Source organism: Neodiprion fabricii, chromosome 6 (genome assembly GCF_021155785.1).
Source record: "Neodiprion fabricii isolate iyNeoFabr1 chromosome 6, iyNeoFabr1.1, whole genome shotgun sequence".
Taxonomy (NCBI): Eukaryota; Metazoa; Arthropoda; class Insecta; order Hymenoptera; family Diprionidae; genus Neodiprion; species Neodiprion fabricii.
Window position 1 is genome coordinate 6,789,415 of NC_060244.1, and position 23,105 is coordinate 6,812,519.

Sequence of the window (23,105 nt, forward strand, 5' to 3'; positions counted from 1 at the left end):
CAAATCTCCATTTCTTATGTACATATTTCTAATGAGTACTTCTAAATCACAGATAATGATTTCAATTGAAATAATTGATGTGAGAATATCACATTGCGTTAACTGAAGATCATAATCTTCAGTCAATGCATATTGCAATGATGATTAATTTGTGAACATTTGAAATAATAACACAGTACTGATACGAAATAAATATACATTAGTCAGTAGAACAGTGAGTCTAACACATCGGATGCGAGATAAGGAAGCAGATTAATGTAGCTTATCTCGAAACGGCATTTTTCTTTAAAAATAACAGAGCCAAATACGATGACAGCTTAAATATATATGCGGTAGGTCAAGATTCAGAGACAACCCACTCTTCAATATAGCGGCCAAACAAATTCCATTTATCGCAAAGACAGTAAACAGTGTGGATAATTACTTTCAAAAAATTTAATGTTAAGACATGGGTGCATGTAAATCAGTGTTGAGGATCCATTAAAATGAAGGTCGCAGCGTGTTGCGGAATTATAAAAAGACGACACCGAGAATACGTCTCGGAGTCGGATTCCAATTTATTTCAAACTCCGACCAAAGAACGTAACAAATAAAACAACGATATACCTACAGTGTGGTAATACTCTGCTGTTTATTCACTTTATCTGATAATATGAAGCGAAACCAGGATATTTTGTGACTTTATCCTCGGTTGGAAAAGTGGCCAACGTCTTTTGGTCACGCATCAAACGACAACGAATGGGCTTTCGAGAATTTTGGTCTAACAATTTGATTGGCTACTGAATGGCTTTAAGGAATAACTCACTCACGGCAAAAGGTTGATCCATGAAAGAGGCGGCGAATTATCTTTACTTGGGCGCATCACAATTTCCGAAACGTGTACTAATATTAAATACATTTTTAATATTCTTTTATATTTTTTGTTAACATCGATGGCTCTAAAGTAGCTTTGGGCTGAGCTATATTTCTTCATACAATAAATTCATTCAATGTCAAGGACATGTGTCAAGGATAAAACGAGGCACCGCACAAACGAAGAGCGCTTCTTATAACCCTGGTGAAAATTTGACCATTTTAATCATTTGGGTGCGTGAAGGTAGTGAGACGCACAAAGAAGTGTAGTTTAGATTCGGTGTTACTTCGTGTATCGGCAAAACTTGCACATCAAATTTGTTTGTTAAATGAGTGAATTTCATGCTATGGAATACGCAAAATGTTGCTTTAGTTAACGCCATTGAAAACCTAACCGAACATTATCAAAAGGTAACCCCAACAAAGATTCACTAAAATTTTCCTCCTCCCGCTCGTACTGTACAGAAACATCAAAACACGTACCCGTTTCGCTTTCGTTTACTACAAGTTTCGTATAGAGTGAATTGTTGTATAATCACGCTAAACATTGAGTTGTCAATTATGTAAACATTTCTTGTCATCATGCGGGAACAAAATTTTCTCGCCTTTCTAGACTTGCAAGTAATTTTAACTTGTTTATTGTACCTTGCTTTGTGGGCTACGGAATTTTTACCTTTACTGACGAAAATAACAATTTTGTGATATCGAGGCGACACCTTATCTCTATGCAAATATTACAAAACACGACTCATTGGAACGTATGTCTTTATGATAAAATTATTCTCAAGTACTATATATTGTCCGATAGTTTTTCACTCTTTGGCTTGTAGGGATAGAACTTAGCTGCTATATATAATATACTACACGCACACTGACGGTTCAAACCTATAATTAAACTAGTGTCAGTTGTTCTTACCTAAATTTGAAATTGAATTTATTTTCCTAGCGAATGTTGTAACTCTATAAATAGCCAAAAATTACCTAATTTTAGGCATAATGCTGAGCAGCAGAATGAAGCACATCCTGCACTGCATCCTTTTGGCATTGGTCGTGGTTGTGTTCTGTCTTGTGTCGGGTGGACTACGGTGGAATTCTGATAACCAAGTAAAATTGGACCCATGGAACGACTATGGACTCGTGGGGGCATTCGTTCTATATTTTCTTCGTATACTGACGTTCCTTTCTTTTCCTCAAGTGCTTTTCAACTTTGTTGGATTAACAATGTACAATGCATTCCCTGATAAAGTTGTTCTTAAAGGCTCACCCTTGCTAGCGCCTTTTATTTGTATAAGAGTAGTTACAAGAGGAGACTACCCTCATTTAGTGAAAACGAACGTAAATCGAAACATGAACAAGTGTACAGAAGCTGGGCTTGAAAATTTTCAAATAGAAGTTGTTAGCGACAAGCCAATTGGTCTTGCACCGCATCGGAGAGTTAGAGAGCTTGTCATTCCAGCCAATTATCGAACTTCAACCGGTGCACTTTTTAAAGCTCGGGCATTGCAATATTGCCTTGAAAATTCCGTCAATGAATTGGCAGATCATGACTGGATCGTACATTTGGATGAAGAAACTTTGCTCACAGAAAACTCAGTTCGCGGTATACTTAATTTTGTACTTGACGGAAAGCATCAGTTTGGTCAAGGACTAATTACATATGCTAATGAAGATGTGGTCAACTGGATTACTACCCTTGCCGATAGCTTTAGAGTCGCTGATGATATGGGGAAGCTTAGACTTCAATTCTCCATGTTTCATAAACCACTGTTTAGTATGAAAGGCTCCTACGTTGTTACTCAGGTGAGAGATATTTTATTATTTATCGATTACGATAGATTCAAGAGACCTTTTACTTGTGAATATTTGAACAATTTTTACATTCTCATAAAAATCATGGTACTCAAATTTAAGATTTCATTGTAACATTCTATGAGAGTTTGAAATTCAATTGAGCTTGTGAAAAATAAAATCCTTCAAGAAGCAATACTATACTCTGACGTTGATAAGTCTCAGTTTAAACAGTGATTGAACAAAAAAAAATTACATGAAAATATGCTGGTCAAGATTTTATTTAAAAAAAATATGCCGTTTTTGTCATATCCATTTTGAAAGAAGAGTACATACCTCATAAATATGTTCTTGAAAAGTGAGCTATGAACTTAGAATTTGTGTATCCGTACTTTCCTGGGTACCAGATATATTTGCCTTTTGATTTACTTCAATGTCCATGAAGCAATGTTATAATACAACAGGTAGCATGTTTACTCAATGTACACTCTGAGGTGTTCCCCCTGTTTGACATAGATAACTACATTGACTGATGGAAAGTAATATTTTCCTATCATATCTCTGACTTGTATTAGTGACTGAATACCGATAAGCTGATATCAATTCAGATCATCGAATTATATATCAGATTGCTGTATGCTTGAATGATCGGCGTTCTTTGTCAGAGTCTCTACTGATTGTTAATCTACAACAATTAATGTTTGCTGAAACAGATACAAGTCTGTCTAATTAGTCTCAATACTTGTGAAAATTTGTATGATTTTTGATACATGTTTCATTGCAGGTGGGTGCAGAAAAGCAAGTTTCATTTGACAATGGTTTAGATGGGTCGGTAGCTGAGGACTGTTTTTTTGCAATGAAGGCGTTCAGTCAAGGGTACACGTTTAATTTTGTGGAGGGTGAAATGTGGGAAAAATCACCATTTTCCTTACTGGACTTTTTGCAGCAGAGAAAAAGATGGCTGCAGGGTATACTGTTGGTCGTTCACTCGAAAGTAATTCCCATTAAAAAGAAGATACTGTTAGCAATATCTTGTTATTCATGGGTGACATTGCCTCTTTCTACTTCAAACGTAATATTAGCTGGTTTGTGTCCAATTACTTGTCCTCCAGTAATTGACTTTCTTTGTGGTTTTATCGGTGCAGTGAATATCTACATGTACGTATTTGGTGTCATCAAATCATTTTCTTTGTACCGTTTCGGTATATTACGATTTATGCTATGCATATGTGGAGCCTTGTCAACAATACCTTTCAACATTTTAATTGAAAATGTAGCAGTCATTTGGGGTTTATTTGGTAAAAAACACAAGTTTTACGTTGTAAACAAGGAGTATAAGCCACCAATAACGGTCTAATTAGTAATAATTAGATAGTATTCAATTATTTTCTAGTTTATAACTAATATTAACAATTGAATCTCATTATGTAATAGTACACCATCATAATAATTTGTTCATTCATTGCTGAGCATACATCATTTTTACATATAGATTTATTGGCTTGCTGTTGTATGGCTTGACTCCATGTAACAAGCAGCTATTGCTGCCAGTTTAGTTTCTTTGCTTGGAAAGTTGAAAGCTTCTGACAATGAAATATTGCAAGTACTTATAACTTTTTGATCACCCATTTTTTTTTTCAAAAACTTGTGATTTACATTTGATTATAATGGTAGCCAATAAAATTCAAAATTGTTCAAAGTATTTTAGATAAACATTGAAAGCATTAAGTGTAATCAGATAGAAATCAGAGTCTGTGTTAGATGAGATTCTTCGGAAGCAATTAAGATATGATATGATTGAAAACAATATATGAATCGCACTCTATCACGATTAGTTTGTAAATGTTTAGAATTTGAATTTCAGTCATCAATGTTACCTGAAAGTTGTAGTTTTTTATAAGTCCCTGGCTTAGGCATTAATCTCTCACAATCAACTGTCAAATATTTATTCCTTACTGGGGAAAAATTGAAACTAATAAGAATAACGTAAGAACATGGTTATTCGTTACGGTAATTATGTAAAATACGCGAGTTAGTATCTGACAATCAGCTAATGCCTGGTGAAAACAATTTTCATTCCGTCAAAAAATATCGACATCTGATTATTATTGTAATACATGTCATTATCCTACTATTGATATGTAGATATTACACCTGATTCGTAATAGTAGAATAATTAATTTGCTAAACTATCGATCTGATCTTGGCAATATCTATTTCTAGGGTAATAGTGACGAGTAGACTCAATTAGAATTATTTTAAAGACCTAATGCTGCACAATACGATATATCATGGTGTCTAGTCAAATGGTGTACAGTAAGAAAAGAAATTATAAGCTTTGCGAAGTACATTAATATGCCAGAAAATGATTTGTATGATTATGCGGAGAATATGAATGCTACTTTTGTATAATATCTACACAGATCTGTACATATGGAAGTTTGAACTTAAGTCCATCTGTATGTTTGCAACAATTCTAACATGTGGTAAGGTATTGAAACGAACGTCTCTTATCCTTCACTACCAATGATTTATGCATTCTGGGTTAAAATATTAATAGTTCGCAAAAAGCATGTAAATGAACACATGATTCTGTTGCATTGTCTCTAGCTTAATCTGATGCATTTACATTGTCATCACTCACATGTTAGCATCTATTGTTTCCTCACATCTCAACTCATATCTATGAAAGTTGTAATGTTAATGCAAGAAACTTTGCATCCCCAATGTCATTTGTACCATTGCCAATAACACAAACGCTACCTACGTCGCGCTTAGTATTATATTTTTAAATGTTGCTTAGGTGAAAAATGACATGTTCTACAGTTCTGTTAAATTACTTTCTACTTCTGTCGTCGTGAAAATTGGTTTGAATATAAAATATACTGTGTTGGATTTCAGGTGTGGTCCATTAAGTAAGTTGAAAAGAGAACGTGCTTCAGAAAATTCTAAATACCACTCGATAAAATTATCAGTTAATTTTCAGTTTTTATCTCATTTCGAATAAGTTAAGATTCCTTTGCATTAGAATTTCCCTGGTACCGCAATTGGTGCTTAGACATGACCGTACATTACAGGTACATATGTATAATATAACCTGAAGCTGTGAATACGCAATCTGTAATTTTTTTTTTTTTGACATGTGAAAATGTCTAGTATTTTATTTACTCGAAAATAATAATAGGTATAGAATTGGTATTATTTAGAACGTCATAATTTTGTATTTATATGTAGTGTGAAAATTGACGGCCCATGGAGCAAGTATTTTTGTCTTTTGCTCCGTGGCATAATTCTCACAATCAGATACTTATACATTATGAACAGTATTTTCTAATCCTGACGAAACTATATTAGTTATAACGTTGTAAATATCAGCAATAATTTTATTTGTAATTTGTCAACAAACAGATTAATTTGAATTTTACATTTTTAAATACCGGCTTCGTAAGTTTTTGTTTGTGATGTAATTTTCGTATTATTTTCGATTAATGTGTACTACCGTAATCATCTAATTTATTTCTTGTAACAGAATTCTTAAGTTCACATTTTTTAATTTTAGCTTGGTTGTGACCACGAAATACCTAATATACATCTTTACAAGTTGCCCATTATTGAAAGATTTTCAAGTTCATGCTCAAGAAAAGATGAGATACCTGCATTATGAATTTTTCAAAGCTTTATTGCGGTACCTACTTGCTGACTTAATATGATAATATTTTAAATAGTGGCTTTGCATATTTTCACGTGTACGTTGTATTCATTCTGAGCACAAGTCAACAATGAAACTTGCGATTAATTGTTAATTGAAAAAATTGAGTTATCACAGTCATAGGTCACAATACTACAGTACTGATAGGAAATTATTCGAATTTATCGTTCAGAATAATTAAACGATAAATAAATTCACATGTATAGAATTATGTATTCTATTAACGCGTATGGTGTACTACTAATTTATCTCTAAGTGAAATTTTTCGTAGGATCTCGATTCCACCAAAACCCTAGTACGACGATATTACATGTTCCAAAATCGATGTACCTAATATATTAAATGATACAAGAATAATTTGTATTATTTTTATTCCCGCCTACTTTACTTTATTAAAAAATTTGGAATTACGATCATGTTTATTATGACTACTTCTGTATTATTTGAAATGTAATACAAACTGGATGAGTGTACTATAAAAACCATGTATTAAGCCATGAGTTGTAAGTCCAATCTCCAGGTATATATTATATATGTTACATCTACATAATCAAATGATATATTTGCTTTTTTATTTGTTTGATCAATTAGACTGTGCTTTTGCATATCTTACAATTAATTTAAAATGCACTATAACGTGTTAATTATAATATATTTAAACATAATATATTATTTATGGTTTGCAAAAATTAGAAATACTAAGATTTCTAGTGAAACAAATTCAATGAAATAATATTTGCCACATGCTGCTACTGGGTATTTGCATGACATATTTTTATGTGTATTAAATTTTTTCATTTCTCAGTTAAACAGAAATTATATATCAGATTGGACAATACAACCGCATTAGTACTATTAAGGTAAATCACCGAAATTTAATTGCTTGACTTCATTATTTTGTGTTTCGCCGCCTTAGCCTTATATGCGGTATGTAGTAAAGTAGAGTATATTGAACCAACGGTTAAATTGGACTGTTCTATAGGAAGTACATTTCTTGCCATATACTTTCCTGTAGAACGATCCAACTTAACTGGTGGTTTAATAATATCCTACTTTATTATATATAGCGATTAAAAATACGTCATCAGGCAAAAACGAAATTATTCGTAGTTCTTACAATCGGGTGATTATTTAATGTTCAGCAATAAGTTAGCTTTACTATAAAAAATTGATCACCAGAATATGTTCTTATGATATTACGCGATATGGAAAGTAAATAAAATAATTCTGATACAACCGAATATTTCGAGTACGTTACGAATGCGTTTTACATCATTTGGATGGTTCTACATCAACTGTGTAGATACTGTTGAACATGTGAATAGCATGCTCGATTAGTATCCTTGTTTGGTTTCTGCGTTAAAAACTTTCCCATCTTCTTAGAATAAAACTTATCAATCACTGATTGATTTAAAAATACACAAGTAAAGTGAAGAAACATTTTGACAGTACAGATAACTTATGGGGTTGATATAGAGGAGAGATAGACGTTATCTTTATCTTCATCAGACAGTTGCATTTTTTCAACCAATTTGTCTGGCTGCAGAGGATCGTCCTCGTCCCCATCATGGTCTTCATTCTTGCATCCATCTTCATCTTGATCATGATCTCCATCATTATCTTTGTTCTTCGGTGATATGCGAGCCATATTTCCTTGGTGCTCATCCACATTTATGAAAACCTTGACAAGACGTGCAGCATCAATGTCCTGTCAGCAGATATTTTATTATCAGAATTTTTTCAGTTTAATGCAAAATTGTGTTTGGACGTGTTTATGGTAGTAATGAATCAGCTTACCCGAATATTAGTTGGCAGACATCGGGCTAACATTAAATCTTGTTTCAAGTTCTTTCTAAGACGTGCTTCTTTAGGACTGTAATAATAGCCAGGATATTTTCGTTTATGATCTTCGTCTGCTTTCTTTGCTGATGCAAAGTAAGCATTTTTTGCATGAAAATCCAATCCTTTCCACATCACACCTAGTCTTACTGATATTTCTTTGTTGCTTTCATCTGAGGAAAATTTTTTTTTCACAATTACCCATACAAGACCTTGCTTATGATAGCAAGATACTGTGCTCTGGTTCTAATAAGCGAACTTTTGATAGTGGTTCTAACTTAAAAATAAATGAAACATTTTTGCTTACTAGGGTACTTGAATGCCATCTTTCGTCTCCATTCATTAGCAAAAATCATAAAAGCGTTAGGTGGGCGAGGAATTTTGTCAGGTACTCGAGCCTTATCTCGTATTATAACAGCCTTCTGACCTGCTGGTTTCCCTTTGCCTTTTATCCTCAATGTTTTCACCTGAAATACACCACTCCAAGTAAGATCAGTTAGTGAATTCGAGTTGTGTATAATAACAGTCTATCTTACCTCACTAGAGGATGGAGAATGAGATTCATCCTCATCAGAAACATCCTTTATATCGGGCGGTTCAACTTTGATCTGAAAAAAGTATACTAACATCACATTCAAACACAGAGTAAAGCAGCCGTTACGTTGTCCTGTACAATTTAGAAATTTTCATCTACGAACCTACCATTGGTACCACTGGATCAGTTTCATTTCCTACTGATTGGGGATTCAAACAAACTGCTCCATTACTAGTGAATACTGTTTCCTTAGCCAGTTCATTCTGGAAATTAGAATTCAATCAACAAGGGACAAATAAATGATTTATAACTCATGATATTAAGGGCTAGGAACCAAAAGAGCATAAAATACAATTATTCAGCATTCGATGAGTTTACTGTCGTGAAGGCGTATGCAATAAAAATCTAGAAAAGCAGATGTAATCTGCAAATCGGAAAAACAGTGGGTTGCGTCTTTTAGGTCTTTAGCCCTCGATATTTACATATAAATTTTAAAACTACAAACATACAATAGTATGTGACATCTTGCGCCGTTTCCGAACACGAGGTGGCTCAGTTGGTGGAAGTTTATTTTTTTCTGTACTCTTCGTAGCTTTACGTGAGTTATCCAGTACTTGAGGTGCAACTTTTTTCCTGGTATTATTCTCTTGTGGTGGCACTGAATTTTTCTTCACATTCTGTGATTGTATTTCACCTTTCTCATATTTATTTCGAACATTGCTAAGACCTTTGATTTGAAGTGTTTCAGCCGCAGCAAGTAAGTCATCTAATTCGGTTTCTTGTACACGGATTTCACCATGATACATAAATTTAATGATCATTTGAAGATCTTCACACTTGATACCATTCAAAATTACCACAGGATGTTTTGCAGTATGGTGTTTGAAGAGTTCCTGAAAAGATATCGTATTTTATAATAATTATTGAATATTTCCCGTTCTGGCAATAAATGAGCCCCAACTCTGTGCTTCACATAGAAATTACCTGAAAATATGGACTGCACGCAGACAATATCATTCTATGTGCTTTTACGAATCGCCCTTGACAAGATAGAGTTACATCAACCAATTGTTCTGACGATAAATGTTCCATGAATACCTGAAAGAAAATCATATTACCAATTATTTAAGTTCAAAGTGTTTATAAACATGCTATCATTGTATATCATATTAAAGATTGTGTAAGTAATATTTTCTTGAAGCAATTATAGTGAAGCTTGAGTGATATTACTATAATTTGTATGTATTCAATTGTTTACCTGCAAAATATTGTTCGTATGGTTATTCCATCGTAGGTTGAATTGTTGATTACCCTCCATCTTTTCACCTGAAAAAACATTTATTTATGAATTTTTTTTACACATTGATATTTATGGCCTCAATATTTCGAAACTTTTCATTCTTGTCTCGTGTGATAGAACCGAAATATTTCCATATTTACACTAGAATACTATAGAAAATCAAAAGAACGAAATTGGTTCTACTTCATGTTACTGATTCTGAACATTTGTAATGAATAATAAAGATAAACAAGATGTAAGATTGAATTAAGAGAAATTGCTATAAGCTGGCGCCATTATTTATAGAACAATGACGACAATAATTAAAGATTTTATGCCACTATGCCAGAAAACTGGTACAGCATACTTACGGAAAGTTATCACTTGAAAGAAAATTATATGCACCGGCAGAATCAATTCATTTAATGTTCAAAGTCCAAGTGTCAAAATTGTTTCCTAAATTATCTTGAATTGGTTCACATTCGCAAAAGATCGCTGGTTACCTTTTGTATATATGCCTTTTGTAACAATCGCCGATAACTGCGCCCTCTGATCTTGACAGCTGTTCATCACCAACAGCGCTCCTTGCGGCTCTTTGCCAACCATGTTTGCGGCTCTTCGAAACACAACAATAACATAACCTGATTCGGTATTTTCTTTAAATTTTTATCCGAATGTTATTGATTTGCACCATCTTCTTGAGTAAACGATTACAAAATTTCATTCGGAAATGAACATTTCGTTAGGAAGGCCACAAAAAATTGGAAGGCCATGATTCTGGTTATTGACAAAACGCAAATCCGACAGTTTGGCATTTACTGACAGGTGCGAGCGAAAAGGAGTAGCAGACGAGCAGAAGCCTATGGACGCGACAACGAGTAGAGATAGAACTAACAAGTGAGGCGGTTGTAATTAATGCAGCATTAACGAGAGATTTCATCTTCAGTCAAACTTACAGTAAAACGAAATAAGTGCGAATTTTCTTGATTCGATCAATACAAAGATCAATGTATTCAACCGAATTTTTTGGGCATTGTAATTACAAAGTTTAAATGCACAATTCATTTTGAACAGCACTCATTATGAGCGAGTTCAAGTTACATCATTTGGTTGGAGAACTTTTAGAGATACTTGGGTATGTAATATAAATTTGAAATTCTCAAAAAATGAATTACATCTGCTTCTATGAAGTTTAATCAATGCAATAATCCTCAGGTCCTCGTCAGCCCCTGAGAAATATGTAGAAGAACTTCAGAAGCGATGCAGCCGATCCTCAGATCTTGCAATAAGCAATGTCGCAACTCAGAGCTGCGTTCGCAAGCTTGCTAAAAATGCACCGGATCCAGATCTCTTTTTACAAAAATACGAAGAATTGAAGTCTAAAAAGTAAGTCAATCATTCTCCCAATTTTCCAGTAGAAAACTTCAATTACGTTATTGTACGAACAGATATGAGATCAAGATTATCTATATCTAAATTTGAACGGTCACTTTTATTTGATGCTCTAGCGTCGACCTATTGGGTCCCTTTATGCAGCTACTTGATTTAATATCAGCAGATAAAAACTTAAAGGATCACTTGGGAAAGAATGCATTGTCTACTAATTTAAGTAATACCAAAAGTTCAACGATAACTCGAGAGGATGTTCCACAGGTTTGTTGGATCATTTTTCGTGTTTCGAACATTTTGTATCCAGTTTGAAATTGTTGATAGTTGCATAAAAGTTTTAATGAAATAATCCTACATTACAGATTTGTAAAAATGTTATTAAAGCTGCCGTCGAGGGTGAAAGGAAATTGAACAAACAAATCAGCATGACCGATAAGCGGAATGACCCTCCTCTTGTCTCACAAAACTGGGTCGTAGATCGACCTCGTTTTTCTTGGGATTTTCCTTCAGATTTATCTGTTACTTTCTGTCAGAGTAATTTGATCAAAGTTGACCATCTCCATATAGAATCTTGTAGTTTATTACTTTTGAACAATTATTTATTGCAGAAGTTGTACCAGTTGCATCACAGGAAACAATACTACTCTGGGATATATTGTGTTGTTTAAAAGGGATGGATGGTTCGTACATCACTTCTGAGCCCCTTGCAAATCCTTATGATGTTCGATCTTTTGTAATCTCACAAGACGTAGGTAAGGATCATTAAATACTGCAATAACTCTTGAATTTTTCTATGTTCAACATCTCAGTAAACATTTTCGTATTATCGTTTTTCAGGTACCTCATATAAGCAGTTAGCACAACAAATATTACCATTGGCTTCACATTACTCAATGACTGTTAGATTTATAGAGGAAAAAGTTCTGCCTGAAGACGGTCAAGTTAATCACGCTTTGCGAGGAGCATTGAATTGTCTGCTAAAAGATTATTTGGTATGCAAATAATAAACATTTCTATTAAGCAATTATACGAACATGGTTTTTAGGATATATCAATAAGTTCATCATGTTCAAATAACTTCAGCTCTTCATTGTACAATTGGAAGCCGAACATATTCGTGGCAAACTCAACTTACAGAAGTTATGGTTTTACATCCAGCCGACCATGGCTACCATGGCAATTCTTGCACATATCACGTCGACCATATGCAAGGTAGTTTTTAAGCTATTAACTATGGGTATTATTGAGTCACCATCTTATTTGTGCATTTCAAAACACAACGCTTTCCTTTTGCAGGCGAGTGCCAAAGGTGGCAAAGTCTTGAGCTTGCTACACGAACACATGAATGATATCAGTGGAGAAGCTAAGTCAAAGGAATTATGTTTGTTCCTTATTCGTGCAGCTAGCGTTCCCTACATGCAAACGCTAGAAAAATGGGTCTACAAGGGTGTTATAAGTGATCCGTATCAAGAAGTAGGTTTTTTCTACTCTGCAATATGCGTTAATGTTGTAGCTTTTAGTTTCTGCTTCTCGTGTAATCCACATACCACTGAAAATACAAGAATATTATGTAATTGCAATGAATATGATTTCAAAATTTACTTCGAATAGTTTCTAGTTGAGGATAATGAACTCATACAGCGTGAAGAACTGCCAATGGATTATTCTGCCGATTACTGGGAAAAGAGATACACTGTGAGGCACGAAAGAATTCCAGTATTCCTCAGCGAACATGCCCAAACAATTTTGAGAACTGGAAAATATTTAAATGTTATCAGGCAATGTGGTAAGTTTGTTATCAATTTCCTTTATAACTTTCAAAGTTGATTTTAGAAATCCAAACTTTTAAATAAATCTAAATTCATTTTACAGGTAAGACAGTTCAATGGGGAAAACAAGAACCACTTGAATATCAACACCGTGGACAAAAGTATATTGCTGCTATTGACAGGGCTTATTCTGAAGCTGCGCGGACGCTATTGGAAGTCCTTATTCACGAAAACGACCTGATGGGACGGCTTCGAAGCGTTAAGAATTACTTTCTGTTGGCTCAAGGGGATTTCGTGGTACGTTTACAACTCAAAACATGGTAGAAATTCGGTACCTACAAATAAAATTTTTAAGTAAAATCGATTATTAGAAACGTGTTATAGTTATTTTTATCGTTCTTTACGTAATTCATTATTTTTATTAAAAATTAGTTCTGACATCAATTTTCTAGGTTCAATTTATGAATCTGTGTGAAGGGGAATTGGCAAAAAATATGTACGACATTGTGATTCATCGGCTAGCTTCTCTCCTAGAATTGGCTTTGCGCATGTCGACTGCAGATTGTGATCCATACAAAGATGATTTGAAGCCAGAACTCTTACCCCACGATTTACAATTTCAAATGTTCCGAATCCTTTCCATACAAACACAAGGGGAGAAAGGTATAGATAAAAATACCTGTTAAGTATTCAAATACTAATCGATTCTGTTGTTTATAGATTTTTGTTCTCAAGTTGATACGGCATTAACTGGATTAGAAGCCTTTGTATTCAACTATGACGTCAAGTGGCCAGTTTCTCTAATTATAAACAGAAAAGCAATAGCCTGCTATCAGATGATATTTAGACATTTATTTTACTGCAAACATATTGAAAGGCTATTATGTAGGTGAGTACTTTTCTTACTGTACAAGGTACTATGTAAGGTAACAAAAAAACTAAAATGACGGAAAAATGCGACGATTCACTAATCTGCAGGAAACAGTTTAATTCAAGTGATTTTCCTCTAGCAATTAATTCTATATTAAAATATTGATCATAAATAGTGTTATTTAATTTTTCAGAGTGTGGATTAGCAATAAAATAGCAAAAACGTTTACGTGTGAAGCTGCAATGGCATATCGTCAAGCATTTTCCCTGAGACAACGTATGCTTGACTGTATACAACACTTGGAATATTATATGATGGTTGAAGTTATAGAGCCGAACTGGCTCACATTTCTCAACAAAATGAGCAAGGTATATAATTTCTTGAAATCAAATGAATGACATAGTTTTAACTATTTTTAATCCTATGGCACAGGTCAGCAACGTGGATGATGTTTTGAGCGTGCATCAGGATTTACTGGATAACTGTCTCAAGGAGTGCATGTTAACGGATCCAGTTTTATTGGCATGCATCACGAGTCTCTGTGCTGTATGCGTCGAATTCTGCAATTTCATGCAGGTAAAAATTTTCATTATTCTTTTACAATTTTTAATTTAATAACAACATTGCGTGTGCGATTGATTTGAAATAATACTTATACAGGTATTGCACAAACCAATACTAAACCACTGTTAGTTAGAAATAATAAAAATCGTATACGGAATTTAAGTTAAGCATGAATAAGTCCTAGCAGATTTATTCGTATGACTTTGGTCGAGATAAGTGCACAACGGTTTTCTTAAAAATTGTAACATGGCTCTACTGTTACAAAATTTAATAAAATTTTTTTAAACGATGACGCAACCGAAAAATGAACCTTTTGGTTTATCAAAACGGAAATTTTACGAGAAATTTCGTGAAAAAAAAACTGAAAAAGCTGCATGAATAAACACATGAATATTTGTCATTGTGTTAATCTGACATCATCTTACTAATGTCAAGCAAATGAGCCGGTACTATGTTGACGCTGAACTGACTTCAATGATTGGATCCTGTCAAGATGACGTCGGTGACTGTGATTCTGAGGTACACGGTTAAAAATATAAGTTTGCTACAGCTCTGCATCATGTAGTTCTAGAAAGCGTGATACTTGCTGCCGATAGATGATTCATTACATCGACTGCATCTCTGCGTTATTTTCATAATTTTTGTATTAATTTAGGCGATTAGCAAGAAACAAAGGTAATCATTAGGTATTTGTTGAAGATATTGTCGTTCTTTTGGAAGAAGTACTGATTTTATGTATTGCATGTTACGACCATGAAAACGAATATCCATTTATGCTTTTTCTTCCCAAACAACGTTTCATGTAAAAAATATTTTCTCAATGTAAATCGCGAACCGATATCTACGGCATCAACAAGAGAAAAGAGAAAAAACTGAATTGCCCATTAAAAAATACATACATGTTGAAGTGAAATACAACATGATGCCGAATTAAGAAGTATTTCCGTTATAAGATTTTTGTACTTTTGATTTGATTTCATGGTAGCAACGTTATTTGCATTTTGTAAATTTAAGATGTAATATTGGAAAAATTTACGGAACATGATCAGGAATGCTCCTTCTTTATCTTCATTGTGATTGCAAATTATGTTCCTGCCTGGAAGGTTTTGTCAGACATGATTCTTCAGTAGCACCGTATTATAATACTAGTTGTGATATTTTTTGTTTCTAGTCCTTTTACTTTTAGCGGTTTCAGCTTTCAACAAAATTGAAACAAGACTCTGCTGCAAGAGAACAAGATAAAAAGAAGTTCAGGAAATGAATAGTGATAGCTATAACTAGTACTAGCTTCAAACTTTCCATAATCCATTCGCTTTCATGTTTAAATTAACAGATGACAACATCAATCTAATTCTACTCTGTTTAACAATTGTCCAGCTTTCTCATTGAACATTAGTAGTCAGCTGATAAAACGCAAAAGCCAGTCTTGATATAGACTGTATTAAAATTATTTTTTGTAACGTTGACTAAGATTGTGTTTAACCAGAATGAACAAGACATTGGTTGCGGGACCATCGATGAAATATACAATGTTCAATTAACTTTTGTTTCAATGAAATATCTGTCAATTATATTGCGGTGAATGCCTACGTTCAAACGAAATATTTTATCTTATAGAATGATGCTGAATCAACTCTCGGAGCAGAAGAGGGCAGTTTTGAAGAGCGAATAACGAAACTGGACACTAGATTTATGGAGGTTCTTGTTCGTCTTCTTGATAGAATCCGTGACTTGGGCCGTGAAATTGATAATGAAAAGTTACTGAACGTTTTGTGCCGGTAAGTTTATAAATAGATAGATATTTTTTTTACTTTCCATAAAAGACATTCTGATCTGATTGTAAAATGACACTTTTTCCGGTATATAGATTGGATTTCAACATGTTTTATACGGAAATGCTGTCAAGGCAGGGTATGGAAAAAACTACACGGCAACAAGACATTTCTGGTTGATAAGTGACCACTTCCAGATTGTATAATATACGATCGCACTATACTGTACCTACCATTGACTAAAAAAATGAATATATTTATAGATCTTTGCTAAAAATGACACAGGATCTGAAAGATAAATGCCATTCTTTATTGATATAGATCAAATTAATTCATTAGTTATGAATTGAAAATTGTTGTAGATTAACAACACTAGCACAAAGCTAAATATTCCATTTAAATAGTAAGCAATTAGAAAATATACCTAAATAAATAATATTACCTTGTCTTATCAATAATGGAACACGTTTTTTTTCACTGAGAATATAATGTAACAAGCCATCATAAGAATTCGTTTTCACTTATTCTACATTTTTTCTTTTAAGCACATTATTTCCATACTCGCTTTCTTTTGTAAAATAAGTGTAAAAATACTATATTCACAAGATTTGATCAGCGAACCAAGAGTACCAATTTCGAAAGATTTTAGCAGTATTGAAAATGAGAAGTTAATCAGTTTTTCTCAATTTGATAAAAAAAAAGCAATGAGTACAGAAATAATAGTTCTCGCTGAATTCTACATGAAAAGTATTTTCGTTTAACTCAACATATTGTTTAATCTGTTTCATTGGTATTGCAAGTATTCTCTTTTACAGCTAGATTGAGACTTTGCAACATCGCTTCAAGTCTTTCAAACTTCTGATTGAATACATTTATAATTTTTTCATAATCTGAGATACGTCCTCTTGACAAAATAATCTCTTTTGCCTGTTCAATTATATGACGGTCAAGTGTGAGCTTTGAACATGTATTTCTGTACACTGTCTTACCATGAGGTATAACGGTGTTACCCCGTAGTGGCTTAACTCTGATTTTAGCTTCTGGTAGAAAGTCAGGGAAAAATAAAATCTTTTTCGACATAAAACGAAGAGGATTTATCCTCATTCGTTGAACAAATTCCCCGTAGTGACAACACCATCGATTTTTTAATACAGGTGAACCAACGACAATACCTTCTGCATAGGAGACAAGTTTAACTCTGGAAATTAATCCCACAAGTTCAGCTTTGCCCAATATTTCGGCTGTATCACTAACGGCCAAACCGTTCAACAGATTAAACAGTACTATCGCTATTAGGAAAACAAAAAGTACAAACACAAGGCGACTTAGTACAGGATGAGCTATAAATGGTATGTCGCTGGCGTCAAATTCTCCAGTCAACATGATAATGGTTTTGAAAAGAGAATGTCCCGGATCAAGGAAGTCGCTTTGATCTTTGAATAGCGTATAAAAAGCGAATGCAAACGCAAGAATAAGGAAAGCGTATAAAAATAGGAAATGCATAAAGTTAAGTGTAACTGTTTTGAACATTTCAATCGCAGTCGACATTCGAGGATGCTGTCCAATAAGGATGACTAGTTCCCAGGCAGAGAGTAAAATCGCTATTGCCCCGGTGCGAGGTTCGGGTCCGCCGAGCAGAGCTACTCCCAAACAAACTAACAAAAGTTCCAACCAATTTTCAGAACTGAAGAAATAGTTCCAAGGAGAAGAAACCAGCTGAAGCAATTCTCGGAGAATCAGAATCATTAAGGCAATCGCAGTAAAGGTCCACAGAGTACCATTTTGTTGCCACTTTGCTAACGAAATATCTGATTCAGTATCGTTGCCATTATATGACGTAGATTCCGTTTCATTTTCCGGATCACCACTGCTGAATGTCATGGATAATATATACGCATTAAATATCAGGTAAAAAATTACATAGAATATAAAATTGGCGTATAAAATTGGGCTGATGCGTTGCCACTTGAGATAAAGGAACGACGAAAGTATCGGATGCTTTAGAAGATGTCGATGAGAGTTGCTATTAGCTATGTATAAAAATGGCTGCATTTCCATACAGATTCTTTTGTAATTGACGTGACCTTTTTCAAGCAAATGTTCGCTGTCCTGATTCCTGATAAAACCGTGCGGAGCTAGGCACTGATAATTAAATTCAATTTCGTAATCCTCGTAATCATCAGTGTGTTCCTTGGTCGTTTGTAAACAATCATCCAAATACCGAGACATACTTTCAGGGGAGATATTTGCTATTGGAGGAATTCCCAAATCGTTTTGATGACCAATGTAACTCCCAGATTTCAATAGCTCGCTTATTATCTCCGAAGATTCTGCACGGGCTGCATAATGCAACGCAGTGTTTCCTTTCTCTGAAATGAACAAAAAAATAAATAAAAAATGAATCCATGTATATTAGAAAACTAATTGGCAACGAATAATTTATAAAATTGATAAAAAAAACGATGGATGTACGATTCAAAAATTTTACCATCTACGTCTCGAACGTTTACTGGCTTCGCCAAAATAAGTCTGAGACAGGCCATTCGATCTGAACCGCGAACAGCGTGAGATCCGAGTTCTTGACAGCCCTTAATCAGAAGATTTCCACTTCGTTCCGCACCAGCATCGAACAGTTCCTTGAGAACTTTGTAGTGGCCTCTGACGACGGCGTTTTCCGCCGCTTCAGCTAAGATTCCTCTGTCACCAAAGATCTCGTTCTTAGCCAGACTCTTCACAACCCCTGGTAAATTTTGCCGAACTGCTATTTTTAAAAGATCTATCATTTCTTCGTGCGTCAATTCAACGTTTTCCGCATGCTGTAAATAGCTCTCTTCGTCGTTACAATCCAAGAAGTATTTCAGATCAGTGACATCCATTTTTCTATCGATAACAGGCGGGAGTGAGATATGAGGTAACTCTTGTTCCAGAATCTGGCGCGTTGTTCTTCGCCTAAAGTCTTTGAAGCTATCTATATCTGGGGGGCACTTCGATTTAGAAAATATAAGATCGATCACGGCTTCTTGGCGTGATGCCGCCGCCAAATGAGTCGGTGTCAATCCCTTGCTGTTTGCAATATTGGGACTAGCATTGCACTCCAGTAAAACCTCGACACATTCTACGTTTCTCTTGTTAACTGCAATATGCAGAGCGGTTTGTCGAGCTACTTCTAAATTTGGTTTTATAGCAGGATTGCTGAGTAGTATCTTAAGGACACCAGCATGTCCCGCTTCTGCGGCAAAATGAAGCGGTGATCGCTGATGAACAACGTTCTCTTTATTCGGATTTGCACCCAGGTTCAAAATCAGTTCAACAAAGTCATCCAGACCATTAGAACACGCAATATCCAACAGTGTCTTGTCCAGAGGATACGGATAAACGTGATCCATGTCAATACTGGGAGGATTCTTCTTCAAGCTCTTGGTTGCTAAGCTTTTAAAAGCTGCATAGTGCCTGTTCTTCAGGTATTCCAGCAACAATTTATGAGGACCTGGACCCTGGCTCTGAAAGACCTGCAGCTCCATGACTTGGTCTGCTGTGTCCATGTTGACTCTGTAAAAATTCGTCGGACGTGGGCAGGAATTTGATTACACAAAAAAGTGGTGGTGGTTTTCAGCGAAAAAAGAAATTAAACATTTTATCATCGTTCGATACTGAAATGAGAAAATGAGAAGTTTCGCGGCAGAAAATAATCACGTCTGCTTAATTTCCTAATTAAAACTATTATACTTGTGCTAGATAAGCGAAGAATACTTTACAAAAATTATCGTTTTTCAATTAGAATCGATTATTGCAAGCTTGCGATGCCGATGACAAGGTGCAACGCATATCGCGAACAAAAGTGGGGGCAAAAAACAATGACTCGTTCATGCATACAAAAAAGGGAACCAACAGCCGTACGTACTAATTGGTCAATTGCTGCAATTTATTTCAGTCTACCGTTAGTTGTTGACGTCATAATCAACTCATACTATATATGTACTAGGATCCCGATGTCGTTTAAACGATAGAAATTCAGGAGCCTACTGTTTGACGAAATATCACAACAAGGAAAGCCTCGAGACCACGTTTTTTTATTTTTATTTATTTTTATTAATACTGCAGCATCCTTAATGTCATCAGTATCGGACATGTAAATATGCGGGAACCTCGTGGGTGTCGAGACATTATGGAGTAATGATGTCATACTTAAACGTCACTTGCGCGAATATTTTACCGCTGATAGAAATTTAGACGTAATTTTTCGTAAAGTTGTCGTTACAGCTCGTAACAACTCGGGAAGACTTAGTCCAGTCTATCATGTTATACTGTAAAGTTTTATCGTTAATGGTTGCCAACGAGATAAATGAAGTTAATGTGACTAAGAACGAAATGCACTTCCTGCGACAGTGATACGAACAATGGTACGTAAAATGAATTTCAATTATCCATAGTCATTGCGAGAGAAAATTAACGCTTATTCAAAAGGCAGCAGGTCGGCTGATACACCGAAACGCCAGGTCAACGTTGGATTGACTTTTCTTTTTGATCCCACTGGCGATTTACAGACTCATAGTTTATTCATTCGACCAAAAAGAGTATACGGTGTTGGACTTGGAAACATGTCAACGATGAATTAATGCGAAACTTACCGATGTGTGACGGAGCAAAACGCGCGTTTAAAAAATGACACGGTTGCGGTGAAGCTTGCAGGTGGTGAGCATCGTAGCACTTGATTAAACTGGAGAAATAATACGTGACATTGCTGCAGCGGTTGTTAATCCCTCGACGAGACCAGAGACTGAGCTACTCGTGTAACATCGCTTCGTTTCACAGTCGCTGAGAATGCGAAGGAAGGGGCACCAGTACCTACAAAACGAACTGCTGCAGCAGCAGCAGCAACTGCTGGATAGTGTCGGAGAGACGACTTGGATTCACGGATGGTGAATATGTATACGTATAGGTGGATATTTAAACGCCAATGCGTTAACCGTCAATAAAATGCAATTTATTTATTCCCCCTGTCATTCCCGTAAATATTTACTCTCTATTTCATATTTATAGCGGGCTGAAATTTGCTCGAGGCCGACATGTCGCCGCTGTGACATCGCAGGCTTACCATTCGATCGAATGGAACAAAGATCTTTGAGTTAGACCGTCGTTTAACACATTCGTGGAAAATACATTCAACTTCCTAATGATACTAACCAGAAGTTGGTTCTGTTTAGTCTGAGCTTTTGTATCTGAAAATCTATACGCGTGCAATTTGCACGACGTGTAGCAAAAATTCGCAGCATTATGATCTCGTCAACGCTAAATATTCACAATCGATGTTAAAATTTGCGGTGAAAAAAATCAACGTGTGAACAAATAATTTATTGTCAAAACAGTAGCTCAACTTTGTTTCGTGCGAACCGGCCACTGTCTGCAAATTCTCGCTTCGCTACTGGGTATGGTGTGGAGTTTCATACAGGTATAGAGTGTGATACCTTCGGCAACTTGAAACTCGTCTTTCTATCTTATCTTTTCATTATTGTTCTTTACTTTGCGACTATGGCAATACAGACCGAATTGTTTTACACAATGGGCGGATTTAGCTTAGACGTATTCATACTGAACCATAAAAAGAATTTAGAGGATATTTCTGGGCAGGCTTATCGGGAATCTTTAACATTTCCCGAAGTTTTTCTTATAAGGGCACCACCCAAACCTCTCTCTCACGGATTTTGATCGGTCTTTGGTACATTGAATGTTAGAGATATGTATATCTAATGCTAAAGGGGGGCCCCCGAAAATTTTCTCCGAACTTACAGTTTATTGAACAAAATGCCGTTAGTTTACTACTCGGGAAGGATCCGGCTTCATTATACCTGAGACCCGTCAAAATCCGTGAGAGAAAGGTTTGGCTCTTCCCTTGTCAACCGAAATAAAACCTCTATTCTTTACTATTTTGTTGCGAATTTTGAAAAAATTTTCCATGATTCAAGTCAGCCAATTTCTTTCCTTTCAAGTCACATTTGATATCTCCGTAGTTTGTGATCACCCTGTAGACATACTCTAGTTGGATGTGGAATCGAATTCGATTCAATGGCATTACGCCCACAGATTTTACCATTTTTGTGCAAGCCTGCTTACGAATCTGACTCGACTAAAGTGTATATATAGGTATAATTTATTCTACCGGTGTAGGCATGGCAAGCTTCTGGTCGAGTGACTCAAGTCAAATATCCTTCGACTTTTATTTACGTCGTTTTTACATCCGCTGGATAGATCAAAATAACTTAAAATTTCGTATTAGTTGGTGCTAGGAGTGTATATCTTTTCATTGCTCTCGTGTAAGACGAATTAATAATACAATTTTTCAAAACTGGGGGAAAAAATGATCTCGGAAATAGGTGAAGGTTTTCTCGGAAGGATAAACACGTTTCCCCAAGTGTCCTCCATGTGGTAAAACGTAATAAAATGGCATAATATGTAAAGTATAAGAGTACTCGTAAGTACCTTTTGCATATATTTCTTCACTCAGATATTCATGATTAACGCATATCGTACGGCCGTGAATTATTCTGTTGGAGAGATGAATGAGAATATTGTTTATCCCTATCTCCGTGAAGCAAATTGAGTTATCATTCTATCTCCACATTCTTGTGAAAGATATAATATGAATCCATATAACGTTGACAAGTCAACAATGCTGCACCTTGTAATTGATATCGACATAATTTATTTTCAGATTGTCACGCGTCATTGATTGTTTTTTTC

The 23,105-nt window shown here is 35.1% G+C and overlaps 4 protein-coding genes across 12 annotated transcripts; 2 read left to right on the forward strand and 2 right to left on the reverse strand.

Moving 5' to 3' along the window:
* Nucleotides 1-383: 383 nt before the first annotated feature.
* On the forward strand, nt 384-6,706 carry LOC124185193 (beta-1,4-mannosyltransferase egh). 4 transcript variants are annotated; one of them, XM_046575695.1, is made up of 3 exons: nt 384-1,057; nt 1,844-2,652; nt 3,425-6,706. In XM_046575695.1, exons 2-3 carry the CDS (start codon nt 1,849-1,851, stop codon nt 3,995-3,997), a joined length of 1,377 nt encoding a protein of 458 aa, XP_046431651.1. In that variant the 5' UTR covers nt 384-1,057; nt 1,844-1,848; the 3' UTR covers nt 3,998-6,706. The 4 variants fall into 4 exon arrangements, with proteins under 4 accessions (XP_046431651.1, XP_046431650.1, XP_046431652.1 ...); XM_046575694.1 differs by having other exon boundaries at nt 385-1,263; XM_046575696.1 differs by lacking the exon at nt 384-1,057 and adding an exon at nt 1,278-1,610.
* Nucleotides 5,669-10,616, reverse strand: LOC124185191 (zinc finger and BTB domain-containing protein 24-like). 5 transcript variants are annotated; one of them, XM_046575691.1, is made up of 9 exons: nt 10,521-10,616; nt 9,982-10,049; nt 9,708-9,821; nt 9,233-9,616; nt 8,891-8,986; nt 8,725-8,796; nt 8,496-8,655; nt 8,147-8,361; nt 5,669-8,057 (listed from the first exon to the last, which is right to left on the reverse strand). In XM_046575691.1, the coding sequence occupies exons 1-9, from the start codon at nt 10,606-10,608 to the stop codon at nt 7,809-7,811; spliced, it is 1,446 nt and encodes a 481-aa protein (XP_046431647.1). In that variant the 5' UTR covers nt 10,609-10,616; the 3' UTR covers nt 5,669-7,808. The 5 variants fall into 5 exon arrangements, with proteins under 5 accessions (XP_046431647.1, XP_046431646.1, XP_046431645.1 ...); XM_046575690.1 differs by having other exon boundaries at nt 8,496-8,661; XM_046575689.1 differs by having other exon boundaries at nt 8,725-8,810; nt 8,887-8,986.
* Nucleotides 10,617-10,920: 304 nt separating this feature from the next.
* Nucleotides 10,921-16,874, forward strand: LOC124185190 (gamma-tubulin complex component 2-like). Of its 2 annotated transcripts, XM_046575686.1 has the most exons (17): nt 11,077-11,137; nt 11,218-11,388; nt 11,511-11,655; nt 11,754-11,925; nt 12,000-12,143; nt 12,229-12,383; nt 12,475-12,603; nt 12,688-12,864; nt 13,003-13,177; nt 13,264-13,457; nt 13,613-13,823; nt 13,881-14,049; nt 14,225-14,399; nt 14,464-14,607; nt 15,031-15,114; nt 16,213-16,373; nt 16,463-16,874. In XM_046575686.1, the coding sequence occupies exons 1-17, from the start codon at nt 11,085-11,087 to the stop codon at nt 16,545-16,547; spliced, it is 2,544 nt and encodes an 847-aa protein (XP_046431642.1). In that variant the 5' UTR covers nt 11,077-11,084; the 3' UTR covers nt 16,548-16,874. The 2 variants fall into 2 exon arrangements, with proteins under 2 accessions (XP_046431643.1, XP_046431642.1); XM_046575687.1 differs by lacking the exon at nt 15,031-15,114 and having other exon boundaries at nt 10,921-11,137.
* Nucleotides 16,657-21,215, reverse strand: LOC124185189 (transient receptor potential cation channel protein painless). The gene is made up of 3 exons (XM_046575685.1): nt 20,996-21,215; nt 18,856-19,916; nt 16,657-18,736 (listed from the first exon to the last, which is right to left on the reverse strand). Exons 2-3 carry the CDS (start codon nt 19,907-19,909, stop codon nt 17,142-17,144), a joined length of 2,649 nt encoding a protein of 882 aa, XP_046431641.1. The 5' UTR covers nt 19,910-19,916; nt 20,996-21,215; the 3' UTR covers nt 16,657-17,141.
* Between the last annotated feature and the right edge of the window lie 1,890 nt (nt 21,216-23,105).